At 39.2% G+C, this 23774-nt stretch overlaps 1 protein-coding gene and 1 pseudogene across 2 annotated transcripts in view; one reads left to right on the top strand and one right to left on the bottom strand.

Moving 5' to 3' along the window:
- The window catches only part of CPNE4 (copine 4), a 389988-nt gene extending 388781 nt beyond the window's left edge, over positions 1 to 1207 (bottom strand). Inside the window, exon 1 of the mRNA XM_081072347.1 lies at positions 1140 to 1207. Within this exon, the coding sequence (XP_080928473.1) occupies positions 1140 to 1192 (53 nt within the window). The 5' untranslated portion in view covers positions 1193 to 1207. The remainder of the gene's footprint in view (positions 1 to 1139) is intronic.
- Positions 1208 to 7210: 6003 nt separating this feature from the next.
- Positions 7211 to 7606, top strand: LOC308507608 (dihydrofolate reductase-like; annotated as a pseudogene). The gene has a single exon. The product of its transcript is annotated as a dihydrofolate reductase-like (transcript).
- Positions 7607 to 23774: the final 16168 nt, after the last annotated feature.

The raw sequence follows: 23774 nt of genomic DNA, 5'->3' as shown, positions 1-23774 counted from the left end.
TGGAGCCCCACATGATCTGCACTGAATGAGAGTAAGACACAAAGAAGATTCCTCAAAGGAAATCCAGGGTCATCCTACCAAGAAAGGGGGGATGGATGCTGGGCAGACAAAATCAGCACATGTTTACTGAATGTGAAAATATTAAGTCAGAAAATATTCCTTACAGGTTTCATTAAGAAGCAGCCTCAGAAATGAACTTAAAGTTTGAACTGACTGAACTTACAAAGATCAAGAGAAGATAAAGGAAAGTCATTATGCATTTCCTTGCATATTGATTGTATCCTCTGAAATGTAAGTCCCATGAAGGCCGGTGGTAGTCTGTTTTGTTGTCCTGCTCATGATTGCAATTCCAATGCCTAGCACAATGTCTGTTACTTAGCAGGTAGTCAATAAACATTTATTAAATTAAGTTATTAAAAATACCTTAGTGGTCATTTAACACAAACTTTTTATTTTATAGGTGAGAAAAAAGGAATCGAGATGTGCTGAACAAGTACTACTTCCAGGCAATGTTAGGTACACCATTGACCATCCCATTTAATTTTCTCAACAACTTGCCCAAGTACATTTTATTATATCTGCAAAAAACCTGGGGTTTGGGTTGTCAGAATGACCACACCAGGGAACACAACTAGTTAATGGGAGAACACGGAGTGTTAATTGAAGCAGGCTCTGACATGAACCCAAAAGCAGAAGAATTAGAGTCAGAACCCACAGGGAAGAATCCAGCACAATCATCTTCAGCCCCCATGTGAAAAGCATAGATACACAAACTAAATGCAATGCCACAACTTGTGACAAATATGGTTTCCTCTGCCAGCAGGCTGCAGCTCCCTAATTAGAAACAAACAGTCGCTTGCAAGCCGGTGTGCAGGACACACGTGCAGCTTTATGCCAGAAACTTGGATTTTTTTTTTCAAGGCATGACACTGAAGGTAAATTCGAAGAGGCTCTTGGCAAGACACATAAAACAGAATTTATTCCCACCTCTCATATAAAACCAACAGCTCATCTCTACAAATGAAGATATATAACCAGCTAGCGAACTGTGGTCACAATCACTGTGTCTACAGAAAGTTGCTCACTAGACGGAGTCCCTTCAACAATTGTGACATCAAAATCTCCTCTGTATCACTCACCTCCTGCCAACTCTCCTCTTCGTGGATTCTGAGCTGCTGGGTTCTACAGCCATAGTCAAAATTATCTCGAGCCACAATGCCACTGGCGTTCCCAAGCCGCAAAGGAGACTCCAGCTCTGGGTAGATTCACTAGCTGGGTCTCTGTTTAATAACATAAGGGGAGGCATCCGCTCGCTGTCCTATGCCAATATGAAAGGCACCCCACCCATCAGAGTGACAAGTGAAATGCTGGAATGGAGCCAGGGAACGAAAGGGAAGAAATGTGAATTCTTACCAATGCAGTTGATACCATTTTGTAAGGGTAGCAGATGATGAAGGGGAAAAATAGGCAGAGTCGCTGCCCTGCTTTAAAAACCTTGGATCCTTCCCTGAATGAGTCAGGGTGAGCATTTTGTTTTGAAATTGAATTTCTGTTTCCTTTTCTTTTTTTTTTTCCTCAGCTGTAGGATGGTTTTACACTCAACTAGTCAAAGGGACTGCTGTAAATAACAGGATTTATTTTTGAGGCTTTGGATCAAATAAGAACCTTGAATTTCTCCCCTAGGGTTATTTATAGCTCAAAAATGTGTTGTGTTTTGTTTCTATTTCATGTGATTTTGAGAATTGACTGATATGTCTTCCTTATGTATATGCCTGAGATGAGTTGTATTACTGGAAAGCAGAGAGGAGTGCTCTAAGAAAACCCTTCTAAGATGCTGAGAGTCAACAAAGAACTAATATACATGTTTCAAGCTGATGCAGGGATCCATCTTCCACTGTCTGTCGTTCTTTTGTATGGGGACTCTATAGGACCTCTGTGCCTCTAAATCCATCTCCAACAAGCTAGGCTACGAAGGGGCACCTTATACTCTTGTCTACCAATAGGTGGCATCAAAATCCCTCAAGCTTTTCTTCATTGCATTTTTAAAAACCAAAGCCAGAGAACATTTTCTGTCTGAGATTTTACATTTTACCATGGGTGATGTTTTAAAGGACACTAAATCATCTCTGTTATTTCAGAGCAGAGTATCCCATTTATCTCTTAATTAGGCCTCTCAGTCACCCTTCTAAGCCTCAGTTTCCTCCCTGTGAAGAGACGGTATTTTGAATTGAACTCCATCTTTGGCATTCTGGTTTTCAGCTACATAACGTAATAAAACTCATTAAAACTCCATTCCTTTGGGTTTAATAAATGTTCACATGCAAAAAAGAGAGTGCTATTTTCCTCGCCTATATTCATTTTTGTTTGTTTGTTTTTTCCTCACTAAAAGAAGCACAATTCCATGGGATGTAGCAATATGCACAGCCCCAAACCCACGTTCCCCAGGCTTTCTTGCAGATGGGGTAGTCATGTGACAAAAATCTAACCCTGCACTGTCTGATATGATACCCACTAGACCCATGTGGCTACTTAAATTTAAATGTATTGAAATTAAATAAAATTAAAATTTCATTTCTTCAGTCACATTTTAAATGCTAATAGTCACAGTGACCAGCAGCTACTACCTTGGATAGTTCAGATACAGAACATTTCCATCATTGCAGAAAGTTCTACTGTATGTACTGGTCTAGTCATTAAGATGTCAGTGGAATTTATAGGCAGTTTCTATGATAGTCTTAAGAGGGAGAGAGATACTGACTCAGCTGGAATTTACATTTACCTCCTTACCTCTCCCTTCTTTCTACCTAAAGGTGAAGGTGGGTCAGCCATCATGTGACTATGAAACAGCAAGCATGTGCCCAGGCAGCCTAAATGGAAAAATAAAAGGAACCTGGGTCTTGGATATCATGAAGGCATTCATGATATCATCAATTTTATTATGAGAAAAATAAAGTCAGTTGATCCAAACCACTATTTTTAGCTTTTTGTTACTAACAGCCAAATATTATTTCTAACTGGTATACCTTTGGAAAGTTACCTGGAAATTTTTCTATTAATGGCTTTGTATAAACAAGTTTCTTTCCAGTTTCCTTTCCTTTGGGCAGAGCTGAGGACAAGATCCTGAATAAAAGAAATGAAACAATGTATATGTCCACAATGAAATAATTATTAATCAATCATTTCAATATGCCAAATGGGCCAAAGGAAGGAAGGAAGATGGGGTGTTAATGTTACCCAAAATAATTATCTTCTATTTTATAGGTTAGCAGAAGAGCAACTTTGCGTTTTCCTAGAGAAGAGGTTGGTGGGTACGGAGAGAAAAAGAAAATAGTAAGTCTCTATGTGCTAGAGACTTGGCTGAAAGATTCAACGTTATCATATTTAACTCTCTATGATAACCCAATAAGTATTCCTTTTCTGTTTTGCAGATAACAATCTGAGGCTGAGAGAGATTAAGAATCTTGTCAAAATCTACATAGCTAGTTAGTTATAGAGATGAGTTTTAAATCCCGGTCACTTGGCCCCTGCCACAACTACATAATGAAATTCCCCTGGTGAGTGAATATCATCAGAGACTGATCCATACTTGCTTATTTCAGGGGTCTCATCCTATCCTTTCCACCACTTTTTTCACAGGATTGATTCTTTTCTGCAATTGAAAAGACTGATAATATTTATCTTTCTTCATAAACTGTAGAAATTAACCAGCAGGTTAGAGCAAAAGGCTTTCCAAACAAGGAAATGACAAAGTCTCCAAGTCAAGAGCAGTTATGGCCTGATCAAGCAACCTCAAGTAACTGAGTAATCCACTATATCTGGGGCAAAAAAAGGTGGGGGGGAGAAAGCAGCAAGGACTTAAGCAAACGAGCAGGCCAGGGCATAGGTATAAAGGGCCTTACAAGAATTAGTAAAGGAGGTTTTATTTTATTCCATGGGCCACTTATTCCCAAACCTTAAAGAAGGTTCTAGAATTTTCCTTGATCCGTGGTGAAATGAGAAAAACAAGAAGTTTTTTTATACAGCTCAATGATTTTTTTTGAGATGATCGCTTTGTTTATTTTTTCATGTACACATTAGTCACTGAACTCTTGTTGACAATTTCTTGTGAGGTTTTGTCATTTTAAAATGGCCTTACTTGGTAAAATTAAAATACTTCTGAGCCCAGAGCAACCAAAGAAATGTGTTTGGGATCTGTTCTGTGAAATTATACATTTGGAAACATCAGCTGGAGGTCACAGCAAAGACACTGAAGAGTTTTGAGCAGGTAGAGAGGGAAAATACTAGAGTTAGGGAAATGAGTAAGGTATCTTTTTGCTGAGTTTATTCAATAGATGTTTGTTGAGTACCATTCTGGGGTTAGGGAGAGGAATACAATGATGAACCAGACGGGTAAGTTCTTGGCCCTCATGGAATTATGGAGTCAAGTTAGGGAGAGAGAACATGAACAAAGAGAGACAAAGAGATTGGGAGTCAAGGAGAGGGGGGAATGAGAAAGAGAAAAAAAGGAAAAGAATTACAACACTCATAGATTATAATAAGCAGGTGAAAGAAATAAAAAGTGTGATGAGGTAAGGGAGTAACTTGGAAATGCCTGCCTATTTAGATAGGCTCATCAAAAAGGCCTCTTAAGGAGAAAGCATTTGAGCTGAGAACCAAAAAGTAAGAATGAGTCTACATGCAGAGACCAGTGGGAAGACCTTCCAGAGATGGGGAACAACACGTACGAAGGTCAGAAGTCAAAAAGTTCTTTAAATTCTTAATGGTCAGTTTTGAGTTGGAAAAGACTGAATGAGACAGGTATACCACACCAGACTCCTTAAAGGGGAAAATAGGAAGAAAGGATGAAAAGGATGTAAAGAATTTTCAATAATACAGAAGACTTGTCTTGTTAGTTTCATTCATTAAGCACATTTTGAACATCCAGTCTATACCAAACACCATCCTAGGTATGGGGGTTGACAAAATATTGTCTTCATTCTTCAGGGTCTTATAGTCCAATGTAAAAGCATAGAATAGAAAAATGAAGCGCAGTTGCGTAATCCACAGGAATCTCCTGGATGGGAGTTTACTTCCATCCCCCAGACTAAAGACAAAATCGGCTCCCGTTGACATCAATGGAAAGGAAGGCCTCTGGGCGGTGGGCTCAGGCAAACATGCAGAGGGTTATTTCTGGAAGCGTGAGTCCATATGTCTACAAAAGACCTTTAAAGGAAGAATGGGATTTGCCTCAGCAGAATCCTCTCCTTCATATGACCTGCTCTTCGCATTGCTTCTGGTTTCTTGATGATTCTTCAGGTTTGGCCAGGATCCATAGTTACCTTTTGGGTGAAATACTTTCATATATGTTATCTGGTTTATGCCCTGCAATAAAGCTAGGAGACATCGTTTAGCCCCCTTATGTAGAACATGCCTTTGAAAACCACGTACTCCTTCTGGTGAGCGATATGTCTCTGATGTGTGCAGGTTGTGCCAGGATGAATCACAGAATCGGCTTCTGTGAGGCAGTGGACACTGGGTCCTATGGGAGGAAGAAATACTACTATAATGGTCATGGGCTAGCCACAAGGTTCTCAGGGGTGGATTTTGGGATGAAATTGTCTTCCTCGTAGAGTTGCGAGGCAGTGTGCAGCGTTTCGAAACCATATATACATAAAGATATTTTTAATTATTAAGTGAAATCTTACCATATATTCTGCTTTGCAGTATGTCTTTTTATGTCAAAAATATTAACCCGCATCATAATTTATAATGGTTATGAAATATCCCCATTATGGATATAGCAACATATGCTAAACTAATCCCCTATTTCTCAGCATGTGCTTCCAGTTTCTCTCTATTGTACACAAGGCTTCCATAGCATGCTGAACTTCTGTAGTGTTCTTTCCAAAAATCCATAACTTCAGTCTAGTACCATGAGAAAAACACCAAACCAATACATATTGAAGAACATTCTCTAAAATACCACACTGGTACTCCTCAAAACTGTCAACATCATTAAAAATAAATAAATAAATGAATCAAGACTGAGAAACTCTCACAGACCAGAGGATATTGAGACATGACAGTAAATACAATGTGGATCCAGTAATGGCTAGATTGGATCCAGTAATGACAAAACTCGTGAAATCCAAATAAAGTGTGGCGTTTATAATCAATGTTGGTTATTCAGTTATGACAAATGCTCCATGGTAATATAACCTGTTAACATTAGAGGTAAATGAGTGAGAAGTATGTGGAAATTCTCTGTACTATCTTTATAACTTTTCCATTAAATTTAAAATTATTCCGAATTTAATTTATTCCAAATTAAAAGTTTAGTTTTTAAAAACACACAACTTTTCCACTTGTCTCCTTAGGATAAAGTTAGATGAGTTGAGGTGAAGGCTATGCATAATTCACGTTTTTGAAACATTTTGTGGAATTACCAGAGTGGTAATTAACTTAATCCATTATTTTTGCCTACTTTGGAAGTAAAAACTCTTGCTTTATCTGCTTGGTATCTTCAAGTCAAATGTCTGCTTGGCCCATTCCACAATGGGGAAGACGTTACCCAGTTAACTCCTTGCAAAACTCAGAGAGAATATTGATGAGAACTGCCAGAGAATTAGGACCGAGCCCACTGTTCCCAGCCTGGCTGGTTCTCAACAAACAAAGTAATTAAAAAAACAAAAAACAAATTTAAAAAAAACAAAAAAACAAAACAAAAAAATTAAAACAAAACAAAACAAAAAAACAAATAAAGAAACAAAATCTCCTGGGAAATAAGAACATAAAGTCAGAGAATGCCGTTTTTACATAGTCATTTTTCTGATTGCAACTCTGCTTTCTGCATTCTTCCAGCAGAGCTGCCTTTAAAGTGAATCATCCGTGATCAAAGGCAGACCAAAATAACACATTGTTCCTCTAGAGAAGAAAAGGTGGAGTCCTATCATTCTGATTTTGGGGGGTGGGGAGTGGGAAGGGGGAAGAAAGAAGAGCAAGAGAGAGACCTCATTGTCTACTCTTTCTAAGAGCAAGGCCTGTAATTTTGTTCTTTTGAAAATCTTTTTTAAAAACACTTGCCTAGAAAAACTGCATCATCGCTGTATCCCAGAACATGGGCATCAGCAGGAATAGGAGACCTTCCCTGGCCCCCTCTAGGGAAAGAATTCAAATATTTCCAAAGAATGACCTTAACCCCTTGAGCAGAAGAAACACAGAATTTGTGATTATGAGTAGAAAGACCTGGTTCTCCGTTCCTGAGAAGAATCAACCTTTAAAGGTCAGGATTAATTATTTCTCAATAGAGAACTCAAGGAACCTCTGCAAGTTCATTTTCTTGCTCAAAGTCTGGATGATGCCTTGAAACTTACTGAGCAACCAGAATTAATAAACCAAGTGGACATGGTTTGGATAGTGGAAGGCAGTTCTGATTATAAGGAAGCCATGAACAATCCAGGCCATCTTAGACTATTCGTGACAAGGAATTTGACAGTGACACTTTTTTTTTCCAGGAAGTGCTTTGGAGAAATATAAACTTCTCTCAGAATACCCAGGTATTCTTTCTGATGTCCAGGAGGAGAAAGGTATTAAATACAAATTTGAAGTATATACAAACAATGATTAATGTGAAGGGGTTTTCTGATTTATTCCAAATGGTTCCCCATCCTCTCCAAACAGTTATCTATTTTAACATTAGAAAAAGAGACTTCTGATGACTTCTGATCTATGGATAACTATTTCCAAGCAATATGTTTTTATTAATAATCTTAATTTTAACTAGATTTGGTTAAGATTAGTCTTAACTATGCTATAGCCTATACCATTTGTGAAACATTTCTTGCTGTGACTGCCTGAATGTCCATCAAGGGCCAGGATTAGGTCCCTCGCACCTGCCTAGGGTAGCATTCCTACCAAGATGCCACAGTAGGAGAGTGACGTGATAGCATGAGTTGAAAACAGGACCTACAAAAATGGGAGCTACACATATTTGTCCAAATGTCAGAAATGTAAACAGACAAGTTAGAACTCAGAGAAAATTAGATCAAAATAGGGACCATGAATTACCCTCTGGACATCACACATCTGAAAGGTAGTTTCTGTTCACTCAGGGAAACAGTAAGTTGACAAATTCAGCATACTCCATCGGGATAGTAAAGAGGCAGGTAGGAGACGACCTTTTTGATGATGAAAAGAGAAGGGCTGAGATCTTTAGAAACTCAAAACAAACATTCAGAGAGAACGGATATTGCTAGAAACCAAGATTAGTAAATTAGAAAATAAACTTCACGTCATTAGAAAATGAAAATTAAAACACGGTTTACCCATCATGTTAACAAGTATTTGGATTTTTAGGTATTCAAAAAAAATAGCAGTTTCTGCCTTTGTAGAGTAGAAGGCAGCAATGTCAATTAAAATTCAAAATATCCTGGGTTTGGACCCAGAACTTCCATTTCTAGAAATTAATCCTGAACGAAGAGATGGACCCAAGAGTATTTGTTGCACCATTTATTAAAACTTGGAAACAGCCCAAATATGGATCAATAAAAAAATAATTAATCATAAATAAATCAACAAATAAATAAATACACTTGCCTGTTGGGAAAGGCATAAGTAACGCTGAGGCATGTATTAAAAAGTTTATCTATTCTGTGTCTATCACCTCCTCTTATAGCAATTGCAGTGAATGATCTCCCTTGTGTCTGATCTTGCTGTTGGTGTTTAGAAGAAAGGAGACATTCACTCGGGTAGTAAGTACTACAGTGCCAGGCAGTGCACCAGGCCCCTTCCAGCATGTTTTCATCGCTAGTCTTCATTTCCCCAATATCTACACCCTTGCAATGTACTTCTGTGGCTCTTCCTACCCAGTAGGGGAGTCTGTTTGTCCGTCCTCTTGAAGCTAGGCTGGCCTTGTGACTAGTTTTGGCCAATAAAAAGCAGCAGATGTAATGTTGTGCCAGTTCTAAGCCTAAACTTTTCAGAGGTCTGTCTGGCACATTCCCAACCAGCCACGCCAAGGTTATCTTATCTTAGACGATGCGTGACAGATGGGACAGAGACGAGCCATTGCAGCTGAAGCCCAGACACATGAGACAGCACAGGCATGATCAGAAAACCAACCCCCAGCCAACCTTCAATTGGCCATAAGCACGTGAATGAGCTATGCCCGAAACAGCTGAACATGGGCAAAAATGTGACCTAATAACTGCTTGTTATTTTAAACCACTGAGCTTTGGAGATGGTTTGTTATACATCAATAGTAAATTGATACGAGAAGAAACCCTTATTTCTTTTTAAGACATAAGAAAATTAAGGCATAGAGATTAAATCATTTCCCCAAGGCTACACAGCAGTAAAGTGGGGATAGTCAGAATTCCGTCCAAGAGACTAAATAAATCTAAGGTCTCTACTCCTTCCACTACAACCCCTGCCCGTAGAATGGAAACAGAAGAAAAACAAACGCAACCAAGGTCACAGCTAGTTAAATGTGGTAAAACTAGAGTCACTTTCTCAGCTGTCTTGTAGGGAGTGTGCAACATGTGCACATACATATGTATATGTTTATAAAGAATGATCTATTCAATGGAGAGAATGAGCTAGGTAAGAGAAAGCTATTTTTTAACTTCGATAACATAGTCTAAATTAAATGCATTTATCTTGGTGTAAATCTGTAATTACCTCACAATGACAACTGGCTTGCTTTTGACAAACTGCCTTGTTTCTCTCTTAAAAGCTAGGTCACTCTAAGGATAACCATTCACCACTCCTTTTACCCCTCCCTGTGGGGCTCTGCCCTGCTCTTCCATCCCTCCTTTGTGCCGCTTCTCTTTCCAAACTTTTTCTCTTTTATCTCCTGGGCTCACTCTCTAACTTTCTCTGTCTGTCAAAACTTGTATAATAGCAGTTTAATTAATCCCTCATAGCCCCATTCTCCTAACTCCTGCATTTTTAATAACTTCCTTTTCTGGTCTTGAATTTGTCACTCCTCTAGTTCATTACTTCCAGATTGTCTTTCTTGGGTTCAACAAGATGATGAATTAGATCACGTCATTCCTCTGCTTAATACCCTTCAGTACCTTCCTGTTGCTCCCAGGATAGTCTGAACTCCTTAACATGCCCTCGCAGGTTCTGCTTTACTTGCTTGGTCTCACGCTATGACCCTTCCCAGCAGCTTCAACTCCTACTTTTGAGTCCTCCCACATGCTGTTTCCTCTGCTGAATTCCCTTCATGTATGTGCGTATGTGTGCATTCACATGTGTACACACACACACACACACACATTTTGACTAATTTTCCAAATCTTAGAAGAAATGTCCCTCCTTCAGAAAAGCCTGTTCTGAATCTCTAAAGAATCTGATATGGTCTTATTATGAGCCCACAAGTAGCCTGTTTTTCCTTTCTATAACATTAACCACTCTATATTGTATTTGCTGGTTTAATTATCTGTAACCCTTAACTTATCATCTTTTACTTACAATTGTATACCCAAGGCTAAAATGGAGCTTTGTACATAGTGTACTCTCAAATATTTATTGAATCAATGAATCATATGGTGTTATTCTTCATTATGCACGATTTACCCTCAAAAGAATTTTCATAATTTTTTGTACTCAATGTACAAGAGGACAAAGTTGGAATATTTTGGATAATAAGTAACTGAAAAAATGAACATAAACAAGTTTGAACAATCAGGGATCAACTGGCTCATGTGGTAAGAAGATTCCGTGGACAGGACAATAATCAAAGGTGGTTTTATTCAGTAACTCTGGCTCTGTCTTACTTCTCTGACAGATTGTGAGATAGCTGACTGCTCAGACTACACATTCACAGGTCCAGAGGATGAGAGAATTCAAAATTCGTCTAGAAATCCCAAGCAAAAGTTCCAAGGTTTGTTCTGATTGGATCACTTAGGCCACACGGTCAGCCAAGGCAAGGCCAAGATAATGTAATGTGTTGATGGCTTAAGATCCCCACTCCCTAAAAAAATGGGCTGTATGGGGGAAGTAATGGCCAATTAAATGAAAATTGGACTACCATTAAGAAGAGAGTCATGAGTACTGGCTCTAGCTAATAATGACTCTGCCTTGTCACCACATATTTTTCCATGACTGAATTCATAATAATTTACAGGACATATGCTCTGTACACCGATATGCTGGGCCTGTGTAGGCTAGAAGTAAGATACGACTTCTGCCCGATAAGAACTTAAGCTCCAGTTGGCATAACTCCTTAGACTCTTCATTTCAGATGCAAACAGAGGTTGATTTGGGATTCTGTAAGAGTGGAGAGGGGGAATTGCTTGTATAGCTTTGCCCATTTGGGGCTTCAATATCTTGATTATACTAAGTCTGTGTATAAAAGGATGAATAAATGTATAAAAAGGATACTGGGACTTTATGAAGATAACAGAAGACTTATATTCGTAACTGAATGCTCACCTGCATGTGATTCACTATATGACTAAGTGCAGCATACATAATATATTCTCCTACTATCAAGTTCAAGTTACATTGCCAACTTCCTAGAAATTGCAGAAATCACTAGATAGGCATGACCAAGTAAATGTTCTTGGATGTGGTCTTGTTTGAATATGCAATCTTTTCACATTATACAGGTTCTGATGAGCCTCTGCTCAATGTCACTGTGGTGGAGCAGTCTTGTAGCAGGGCTGCTTTAACATGACTGGCAGAAACTTTTGAGTTTCTTGATGAATAATCGCTCAAAGTTAAAGTTTTAAATGGAGAGCCTTCATCAACTATTTCTAAGGACAGTTTTTCAAACGTGTTCTACTAACTCCAGCTGCTGGTTGTTCCTTGCTTTAGGAATGGCTTTTCTCTCTATGGTCTTTTTTTCTGTTTCTGTATTCCTCTCACTGGAAGTCTCTGTATTTCGCCTACTCTGCATCAGTGGGAAAGCATTTGATATTCTGCTCTTTGGGAGAGAAAGAGTAGCTTTCAGATTAGGCCCAAACTAAAAACAAATCTCTGCCTTGAGCAGAAATACAATCCTTTCTATAATGACCATAAAACATTCTTTCTGGCTTTAGCATATCAGAGATTTTACTATTTAACCCCTTGCCTACCAATATTAACCAGTTTTACAATAAAAATCAGCACAAGATGAAGAAAGATGTTAGGTCATTTAAGGCATTTAGGGGGTTTCAGGCCATCAAATTTGTGATGTAACACATCAGAATACCTTTGCTTTTTATAGCTATCAAATCAGTTGGACTTCATGACCCATCTTTATTTGACAAATATTTTCCCATCCATAAAAATACAATGACAAGGATCACAGACATACCACGTTCCACAGCTTCTTACTGGAGTTGTACAAGTAGCAACTTGATTTACTTGTGATTCATTTCTTCTTCCTGAATACGTCTTACAGGGAATACAGAAGCACAGAATCAAAAGCAACGGTTGAATATTGTTCCTTATTCAGTCAATAAGTATTTACTGAGTGCGTGCTATGTGCCAGGGACTCTGCTAGTCACTGGAGATATTAGGGGAAAATATTTTAATGGGGCAATAGTCACGAAGCAGATAACTCTAATATAGCATGGTGAGATTATGATAGAGAATTTACAGGGCGTGATGGCAGCATTAGGCTCAAGGAGTTAACATGGTCTAGGGAAGAGGAAAGGTTTCCTGAACAGGTAGCATGTAGGTCAGACTTGAAGACCCAGTACGAGTTGACCAGGAAAATGGGAGTGAGGAAGAAGGAAGGGGCAAAGAAAGGATTGTGTGCATGAAAGTCAGAGGTAAAAGTAGCTGGAGAGAGAGGTGGAAGACAGGGGAGGGTTTAGTGCAGGGCTGGAGATGGAAAAGAGAGACTGGTTGATTTATTGACATATAGTTCAATGAGAATAATGAGGAGGAAGGGTCTGAAGAGGCTGTTGGGAGGAAGATCATGGAAGATTTTATAAGGTCATTAAAGAGTGGACTTTAAAGAGTGACTGAAAAAATCTTTAAAAGGGACTGGCATGACTTTATTTCCATTTTAACAAGCTCTTTCTAGCAGCAGGGTGGAGAATTGATTGAAGGTGAGCAGGATGGGAGGCAGGGAGACTATTTAGGATGGTGGCAGCGATCTGGATGAAAACATGATGGTGGCCTAAACCCAAGCAGTGACAGTAAGGGTGGTAGAAATAGGTGACTTCATATTTATAAGACAAAATCTATTGTGACTTGGGGACCATTAGTGTGGATCCAAAATACACAAACAGTTCAAATGTGTGGCATCATTTTGCTCTGGGTTTTACTTACTGTAGCAGATGCTGTTGGTGTTCTCCCTCCCCACCCTCACCAGGCCTTCTCTGCCCCAATCTGAGGTCACCTGCTGACAGTTGCTTTACACATAGATGGCTGCCTGCATTTGTGTCTGAAGGCATTATCTGGCCACTGGCAAGTCAAAACGTAAGCAAGTCAATGCCCCCACAAGTGACCCTCAACAAAACAGGGATGGAAACTGGTAGCTAAATATCCCAACTTTCTTGTCCTTTTGTGGGACATCTCTAAGCCATTTTCTACATAGTTTCTCAGGGGGTCTCACTAAGACTCCGCCCCAGTTGCCCACAGTGGTAACCCATTCATACATGTATCTTTATTGGCTTTCTGACCTCTCCTTCTACTCCCCTATCCCCTCACTTCTGCCTCCTGGAAACAGCTCTTTTTTTTTAATTTATTGGGGTGACAATTGTTAATGAAATTACATAATTTCAGAAATGTAATACAATTCTGTATTACATCATCTATAAATCCCATTGTGTGTTCACCACCCAGAGTCAGTTCTCCTTCCATCACCATATATTTGATCCCCCTTACCCTCATCTCCCACCCCTCACCCCCCTTACCCTCTGGTAACCACTAAACTATTGTCTGTGTCTATGAGTTTTTGTTTCTCATTTGTTTGTCTTGTTCTTTTGTTGTTTTCGGTTTATATACCACATATCAGTGAAATCATAGGGTTCTCTGCTTTTTCTGTCTGACTTATTTCGCTTAGCATTATACTCTCAAGATCCATCCATGTAGTCACAAATGTTCCTATATCATCTTTCCTTAACGCCGAATAGTATTCCATTGTGTATATATACCACAACTTCTTTTTTTTTTTTTTTTTTTTTTTGTTTATTTAAAAGTGTATTTTTTTTTTATTAATTAATTTATTTATTAGTTTCAGGTGTACAAAACAAGGTAATACTTAGACGTTCATCATTTATATCCCTCATACTGTGAACCCCCCTCCCCCCATCCACTATCCCTCCGACCTCACACTGAACCATCACATTATATATATAAAATTATAGTTGGCATTCATTAATGTTTAGCTTCTGATGTACAATGCCATGATCAGGTATCCACAGTATCCCTGAGGTGGTCTCCCAAATAGGACGCATGTCCATCGGATACCCAACAAAATCTTTACAACATTATAGAATACCTTCCCCAAATTAATTTTCAAAAGAAAAACCCTGAGGCCATCTTGTGGTTACCAGCTGCTTCCAAATCCCTTCACCTTTCCCCTTATCCCCAACCCCCTCCCACACACCCATCTAACCACTCTCGGTTTTTTCTCTGCGTCCCCAAAACTGACTCTGATTAGTTCATTCACAAAGTCTTTTCTTTAGATTCCATATATAAGTGAGATCATATGGTACTTGTCTTTCTCTTTCTGACTTATTTCACTTAACATAATGTTCTCTAGATCCATCCATGTTGCTGCAAATGATAAGATTTCTTTCTTCTTTATGGCTGCGTAATACTCCATTGTATAAATGTACCACAGCTTCTTAATCCAGTCATCTACCGATGGGCATTTTGGTTGTTTCCATATCTTGGCTATTGTGTAAAGTGCTGCAATAAACATAGGAGTGCATACAGATTTTTGAATTGGAGTTTTGGATTTCTCCGGGTAGATGCCTAGGAGTGGAATTACTGGATCATAGGGTAGTTCCATTTTCAGATTCCTGAGATACCTCCATACTGTTTTCCATAGTGGCTGCACTAATCTGCAGTCCCACCAACAGTGCACTAGCGTTCCCTTTTCTCCACATCCGCGCCAGCATTTGTTGTTTGTTGATTTATTGATAATAGTACCACAACTTCTTTATCCATTCATCTATTGAAGGACATTTTGGTTGTTTCCATGTCTTGGCCACCGTAAACAAAGCTGCAATGAACATTGGAGCACACATGTCTTTATGTATAAATGATTTCAAATTCTTTGGGTAGATACCCAGGAGAGGGATTTCTGGGTCATATGGTAATTCTATTTGTAATTTTTTGAGGAACCTCCACACTGCCTTGGAAACAACTCTTAAATAAACCACTTGCACCAAAATCCTTGTCTCAGGGTCAGCTTTTGGGGAAACCCAAATTAAGTATTATAATGTTGCTAGATCTGTTAACTGAAAGATCATTTTTAAAAGCTCATCCATCCCTCTTTGAACCTTTCAAGCTGTCCTCTCACTCAGCAGAGGCAATCATGGCCAGACGTCATATAGGCCCACTTCTCTAGAGGGCAGAGAAGTTGATTATTAGGTTCTAATCAAGTCAAGCTCCTGCCCTTCTCACCAGGGTCTCTGTCAGTCCAGCTCTCCGCCTCACTTTCGTTTTTCTTCACCAGCGATCGGAGGCACTCGGACGGAATTATGCCTACTGCAAATCATCTAAAATCAAATACCTCGGCCTTTTGCACCTATGTTTTATTAATATGCTTTAATCCCTGTTGAGCCTTACCAAGAGCCCTCCTTCGGAGAACGATTAGTTTAGTATATAACCACTTTTTATGACTTCCTGGATTTTACAGAAATTGAATTTTAAAGGAAAGTATAACCGGCTATTTGGGAATAGATCAGAAAGCAAATACTTTACCACCTGCCCAGGACTTGATCACACTTCATACTCTTTGTGTTAAAGAAGAAGATGGCATAAGGTGGAAAAAGTATCTATCAAGAGTAAGATATGTGTCAGGCTTCCAGACTGATTTCATTATTTAGCAAAGTGGTCTCTACCCTATCAGCTCAGATCAGGTGGCCATCTCTGCAGATCAGAAATGAGCATTATGGGGAGAGGCAAAGGAACTATCCTTTCCTTTGAGGAGAAGGAGAAGGGATGAGGAGAAGCAGGAACTATCGTTTCTAAGCACTGAGGAGTGTCAGGCGATAGACCCAATAACTTGATTTTGCCGTCTCATTGAGTCCTTCCCATAAGTCTACACAAGGGATATTAATCCCATTTACAAATGAGGAATCTGAAGCTTAAGGCAGTTAAAGAACTTGGCCAATGCCATATGTGTGTGTGGTAGAGACTAGATTTAACCTAGGCCTCTTTGCTTCCAAAGTTCATACATACTTTTTCCACTACACTATTTGATTTCAAGCCATTTTTACTCTGTTTCTTATACATATTCCCCAAAGGCAGAGAAAGCTTTTCCCGGTGGAACTTTCAGAAGAAGCATTTCCTAGCATCTGGGCAATTCCACAGGAGTAAGGGACTAAGGACATTAATGTTAAACTCCCTTACTTTCTTCAACCCCAAACTTATCAGCATATCAGTAAATCATCACTGTTGCTATAAACAGCCAGCTAGGAGTACCTCTAAATTAAATAAAACCTTAATAATTCATAACAAAAAAAAGAGAGAAGGTCATAGAATCTCTCTCCCCCAGTACATAACAACAATAATGACAAGAAAAACACATTATTTAAAAAGTGAAAAGAACCACCACAACTAACTTTTTGATATGAACTTATAAAAATGGCAGCTGAGCCAGGAAAGCAGGGGAGAAAAAGATTCTGGTGTAGCTTAGTAGAATCAGTGCTGGGTAAAGAAAGTGAATGAACAAACCTGAGAATAATCACTAACAGCCTCAAAGTTAGCACAGTCAGCAGTTGGGAGAGGTTGTAAAAACTCTCTCAATCCTGTGCCTATCACCACAGGAACTCCAAAGGCTGGGAGAAAATGCTAGCTGAGAGAAACAAAAAGAAAGGAAAAATGGTCAGAACTACCCTGGTCTGTCTCCAACAATAATAGAGACTTAGCAGAACAAAACAAAAACCTGTGCTCTTAGGCTGTAGGAAGGGTGCACAGAGAACCCCAGATAAATGATGATTCACTTCTCCTCTTGGAACTATGAATGAGGCGCCAAATCTTCAGACACTGTTTTGTTTTCTTTCTACTCCTGGCAGAAATAGAAATAGCAATTGGGAAAATGTGACTAGAAATGGGGATGTGAAACAACCAGGACCACCTCACTGATATAAATACAGTCCACACTAACCTGAAGGACAGATCCAAATAAAGATGCCATCCCTGTCCTCTCTCCCCTTCACAAGAATAGAAAATGGCTTCGACCAGGTGCCATGCGTCCTGATACAGGACATTTGACAGAGCTTCAGAAGAAAGATAAATAATGGATTCTCCAAAGGCCACACACCACCCAATCATATTTCTCCAAACCCTCCCAGCACTCTGGGCCCTTTTTAAAAATGGGTAAAACTCCTTCCATCACCATATATTTGATCCCAACAAACTTTAATTTAAAAAAATGGGTAGAACTCACAATATGCACCCTTCAAAGAGCTCGGAAGTGGGTGATAAATATGTCACTGAGAGAGTGGGAAAAGAGTCCAGGAGAACCTGTCCATTATTAGAAAACATAGGAACTCTGGGTAAAGTTGTCCACACCAGGCCCTGAAGATGCAAAGAAATGGTGTGGCAATAGGAGAACATACTAGAGCCAAATGAGAGTGTAAGAGAGCAAAAGCAAGAAAGCAAGAGAGAGCAAGAGTGAGAGCAAGAGTGAGAGAAGACAGAAGTTGCCAAAAACTGTTCAAAAGCTAACGCAGAAGAAAATTCTCTGACAATACTTCATGCTATAGTCTTTCTATGGCTTTCTATAGAAAAACGAAATCAGTAAAATAAGACTACAAACCAAAGACAATAAAACAACAGGATGAGATGAAAATTGAGATTACAAATAAGGAAACAAGCCCAAGACTGAAACAACCCATTATGGAACAAGGAATACAACAGACACAGCTGAAAACAATTACTAATATATAAGGAAGACTTAGCCACATTGAATATAGAAAAAGGAAAAAACCCAAGAGCCTAAAACAATAAGATAATAAATGCTGAAAACAGAAAGGGAAAAAAAAAAGCCTAATAAAGGCATATTATTTCTCCAGAAATAGGAAATTCAAATAAATGAGACAGAAAATATATTCAAAACTTATTGAAAACATTTTCTTTGAAATAGGAAAAACAATTTATAAAGGACACAGAATGTTCCAGGAAAAATTAATAACTGTGAGAGAATTATTGAAATCATCACTAAGTTACTGAACTCTGAAGCAAAAAGAAAATTCTTCAGGTATTTAGTAGACGAAAAAGAAAGTCATGAGGACAAAAAATAGAGTCTGGTTTCAGAATTTCCACAGCAAAATGTAATGGCAGAAGTCAGTGACAAATGGCTACAAGTTAAATTCAAGAAATTCTGACTCGAGACTACCTTTCAAAATCAAGATGTCTTTCAAATACAAAAGAAACAAGAAATTGCTTTCACCATGAAAGAGTTAAGGGATTATAATGCCTAAAAGGCTTTGAAAAGAATTCCAGACACTTAAATCGAACCAACAAAATATTAAATCAAAATACAGAATTCAAGAATAGAGAAACTGTAGTAAAAATGACTAATTTCTATTGAACAAAATCAGGATTAAATAGTTATGGGAATTGTACAAAGTAGAAGTAAATGCTATAAATCTTGACAACTTAAAAATAAAATACTATAGCTACAGGAAAAAAGGCAGTGAGGGAAAAGAAAATAGGAGAAAATGGAAATGTACAACTTCTTCATTTCTCATGGTAGACAAACAACCAGTATTGTTGAAACATGGAACACAGTTAAAAACCATGTATGATTCCTACCTGTCAATGTTTCTACCAACTACATTCTTATCAATAGAACAGTGGGTCTCAAATTTTAGTGTACCCAAAGCCATCTGAAGGGCTTGTTAAAATACAGATTGCTGGGCCCATCCATAGTTTCCGATTCAGTAGGTGTGGACTAGCACGTGAGAAACTGCATTTCTAACAAGTTCTCAGGTGATTGCTGATGCTGCTGGTCTAGTGACCACTGCCTTAGAAGGAGTATTTAGGAACTAGATTCTCTTGGGAAGTTATTATTTAAGTTTAAATTTAAGAGAATTTAGTAATTTGTATTTAAAATTACATATATAATATGACCTCTTAATATAATCATCATTTCCATCTAACTCACCCACGTTTCTATTTTTGTATATGTCTGAAAAGAGAGAGGAGAGGAGGGGAGAGGAGAGGAGAGGAGGGGAGAGGAGAGGAGAGGAGAGGAGAGGAGAGGAGAGGAGAGGAGAGGAGAGGAGAGGAGAGGAGAGAGATATTTAGAATAATGTTCATCTGATGTTATTGATAGTTATTCCCAGGTAGTGAGATTTGAAGATTTTATTTGTACTTTTTATACTCTTTAAATCTCTTAGAAGGAGCTTATGAAACACTTTAACAAAATAGTAAGGTCATTAACAACAACAATAAACTACAAGTCAAGAAACACAATTTATTCAATCTAGATTTTCTCAGAGTGACCCTAGGAAATGTGTTTTAAAGGTCATGATGATCTCCAACAATGTCAGCCATACAAGGTTAGCAATTCAGCTCAAACACCACTCAGTCTCCCTAATAACTCTGAATGGAGTTTTCTCCCATGGATACATCCACTTCCTTGCGTAGAAACAGCGTTTTCAGCTCTACTTCATTTTGTTCAGATCTGTTTGCTGCCTGCTGTATGAAATCATGCCTTTCTTTGGTGATCCTAGAATTGGCTCTTCCAATTTCTTAGGGGTTTTAGAAACAAACTCACATTAAGGCTTTCCATAACCTTTGAGATTTTATAACCCCCATTCTCATCCTGCCTCAGCCTCACAAAAGATGCTTTGTGGCTTTTCTCGTTCCTTGTCCTGAAACTCTAAATTCTTCCTGACGCATTTTAATTCCCCTTCTCTGGGTATGTTTCTTAAAGCTCCAACCTTATATCATTGGGCACAAAATAGCTGTCAAATGAAGAAAAGCCTTCTCCCACAGAGTCAATGATTACTTTACACATGGTTCCAGAGCTGGAAATGAAACACACACACACACACACACACACACACACACACACACACACGTAAAACACTACCGATTATGAGCTGCCAAATTAACATCTTGACTTCAGAATAACCTCCCATCAGTGAAGGAAATACAGATGATATAATCACCAATGAAATGAAAGTAAAGAAAAATACCAACAACAGTGAATCTAACCTCAGTGGGTAGAGGCTTGCAGTAGAAACTGAGAACAGGATAGAAATTCCTTTGACTATGTGTTGAGGAGAGGGAGGAAGAGAGAAATAACTAAGTGAATGGATGAGTTTCTGTGATTATTAAATAAGGATTAGCAAAGCCAATGCTGTATCAGAGCAACATTTAAAAAAAGTAGGATTTATAATCTGATCATGAGATGGTTCCAGTTCGATCCCTCAGGTGTGAATCAGAATTTGGGTGTGACCCCATCATCAATGTCCATTATTCCAACTTTTAGACTATTTTATGGATTTTCCAACTTTGATGTTTTCTGAGTCTTTTATTCTGAGTCTTCTCTCCCTGGAAAATAGGATGTCAGGGAACTCTCTGCCAGAGCTACAACTGTTCTTGGCCAAGTTTACCACCCAAACAGCTGCTCGCAAACCCGCTCACCTGAAAGACTTCAAGCTGCTCTCACCGGGGCATTGGTTCCCAACAGAGAGCAGGAGGATGAGGCAGCTCTCTCTGAGAAAGCAGACGATTTTGTGGCAAGTTTTGCTGAAGGCTGATATAATGTTTCCTATATCCACTCTTCTCCTGGCCCTGGACTTTCTGAAGTTTCCATGACAGCTAATCTTCCAGGATTAGTTTTAGTCCATGTTTCACTCCGAGCAAGAAGAGTGGTTTGAGCTTTTGCATATAGCTCCAGTATCACAGCCTCTCTCGTGGACAACTACTCCTCGTCTTGTTTGATTCTGGAAGCTTCACTATGCCTTTTTCTAACTGATCTGTTTATCAGATCCCCCGGTCAAGGATGGTCTGCTATCCCCAGATAGGTTACAAATAGAGGCCTGGGTAAATGCAACCTGTAACCCCCAACTCTCTTCTTTGACATCTTGAGAATGTCACTAGTTTCATAGCCCCTTTCCCTCCTAAGTTCATTTTCTACAAAGTCTTCCAACCTTGATGAACTATAGGAGGTATAAAGAATATTTTCACATGGTATACCCATTTGTTCTAAGTCAAAACAGCAAGATACAAACTGGGTTCGGGATTGGAACACCTGGATCCTGGTACTGTTTCCTACCTCTAGCTGGTTGTATAACCTTAGGCCGAGAGGTACAGCCTAAGTGTAACCTGAGCTGAGTGCTAGGCTCAGTATTAAATATGAGTTGGCAAAGCTCTCAGAGAATGAGTCCAAGGCCACACAGTTACTAAGTGGGACAGAGAGGGTATCCTCACTTCCCCGTCTCCCAACTTTAAGGTTCGTGTCCTGTTACCATCTCACCATGCTGCCTATTCCTGTCCTCCCCAAAGACACAATGAGAATAATGAAAGGGACATACAGTCATCCTAGATAGGATTCCTCATCCTCCAAAACTTCCAATACCTCACTTTAAAAAATTAGAATCAGATGGCGTTCTTCCCAGGTAGCAGCATTTTTTTCCCTCTCAAAGTGATTTTTAAATACCAAGGACACCTATAATAGAACAAATCCAAGGAAGCAGAACAGTACATAAAAACAAGCCCATTTGTCAAAAGTTTTAGGGAAGTCATCTCTCCCAGCTAGGGTACAGCAGGAAGTTAACTATTTGTAGATGAGAAACTGTAAGACAACTCTTCTACCAGTGCATGAAACTTTACTCTGACACTTGCATGTGACTAGCAACAATAAGCAAACAGACTATAGATGTGTAGAGTGTTTTATTAAGTTTATAGCTGTCTGTGAATTATAGCTGTATATTTCTTCTCAATCAATGTAATGAAAGAAGGATGAAGACGGGAACTTCTGAGTCAGCCAGACAGACCCAGAAAATGTAGCAACCATTTGAAGAAGAGAAAAGATAACCTATGTGAAGGTCACACACTCAATAACCAGATGGAAACAGAGTCTACTAGGATCTTACAAGATGGTAGACTAGATAGCAGTCGCAATGGGAGAGCTGGTTTCACAGACTCTGGAAGACCCTACTGAGCTCAATGCTAATGAGCCCTAAAGAATTAATAGTAAACAGAGAAAGGGCATCCAGCGATCAGGACCTGATGGATATGGTACTGGGAAGGAGATGTTGGGGGAAGGGTCAAAGGTAGAGAAAGGGCTGAGGGAAGAAGGAATCAATATAACTAGATTGTATAGACACAAGATTCCCTACTGTGTCACTGAGTATGGCCAGGCTGTAGCTGTATTAGTGCCCATGAAAATATATACACTCTGGAAGAAATAATGAGCAAACACTTCCTGTTTTGAGGGTTCCAGCTCATTTGTAAGGAAGTTATATGAGATAACACACAGGATCAGATTGTCAAATCAGACTAGCATGAACCAGAGATCTTACCCAGATCTTACCAGATGAAGCTTTTCTAATCATTTCAAAGAGACAGATAATCATGAGCCACAGACAAAGCAAGAGGACTTCCAACAGTGTCCCTCAAGACGTTTTTTCTTGCCATATCAGGTCCTATGCTAGGCCCAGATTAACCTGAGTCTCTAAGCAACATGTGCAATTCACATCACTTACCACAGGACCAGTCATGTCATGCTCAGTTAGTAACATAGTTTAACTTCCAGGGAGCTGTGATGCCTAAAGCTAAAGATGCAGGTTTGTTTAGGATAAGAATACTAGAATCCTGCTAAAATCTACAGACAAGGACTAAGCTTATTTTCCAAGAAGTCTGTCATTAGCCTGTTTACTGGGAGACTTGACTGGGTTTCGTGCCATCTTTCTTTTCCAGGTGTATCACTCCAATAAAGAGAGAGATTGGATTGCAGGCCTTTTCCCGCTAACCCTGCCCTTCCTAACGTGTGGCTAAATGTAAGATGGCTGTGAATGGTCCTGCTAGTTGGCCTTGACTTACTGATGATTTGGTGCATGAAAGCATTGTCCTGCTTGACTCCAAATTGTGGTCTGGGTTGGAGTTGGAGGTAGAGGATCACCTTAGAGGACAGATGATTCATTATTTCAATTGTTCTTTTCACTTAGTAACCATAATTTTCATCTGTATAACACTTTTCATTATACAGAGTAATGCCATTTGCATGATTCCAACTGATATGGAAAACAATCCTAGAAGGCAGGCAAGGAAGATACTGGTTTATAAATAAGGAAACTGCGGATCAGTTGTAGCTAACAAATGGTAGGACTGGGATTCCAGCCCAGGGGTGTTTGGCCCCCAAGTCCATGCTCTGTCCACTACACAACACGATAGAGGCTTTGAAGAGTAGACAGATGGTTTGACCCAGGTGGGGAGAAAAATAACAGTCCCCATGTTCTTTCTCAACTTGGAAGATTTCCCCCAAAACTCTGCTTGCACAATACTTTTCTAACTCTGTCATGGTCGTGGTAAGTGCTAAGAGTGCTATGATGTAGATAGTACACTGGCACCACAAATCACTTTTTAGAGAGCACACTAGTGGGAAAAGATGGATGGGCTATCCCTCAGCCCTCATTTACCTCTTGACAGGTATGACA

Source organism: Rhinolophus hipposideros (genome assembly GCF_964194185.1).
Source record: "Rhinolophus hipposideros genome assembly, chromosome: 14".
NCBI classification, from domain to species: domain Eukaryota; kingdom Metazoa; phylum Chordata; class Mammalia; order Chiroptera; family Rhinolophidae; genus Rhinolophus; species Rhinolophus hipposideros.
The sequence above is the reverse complement of the archived record's forward strand: the minus strand, read 5'-3'. Positions and strand labels throughout refer to the sequence as shown.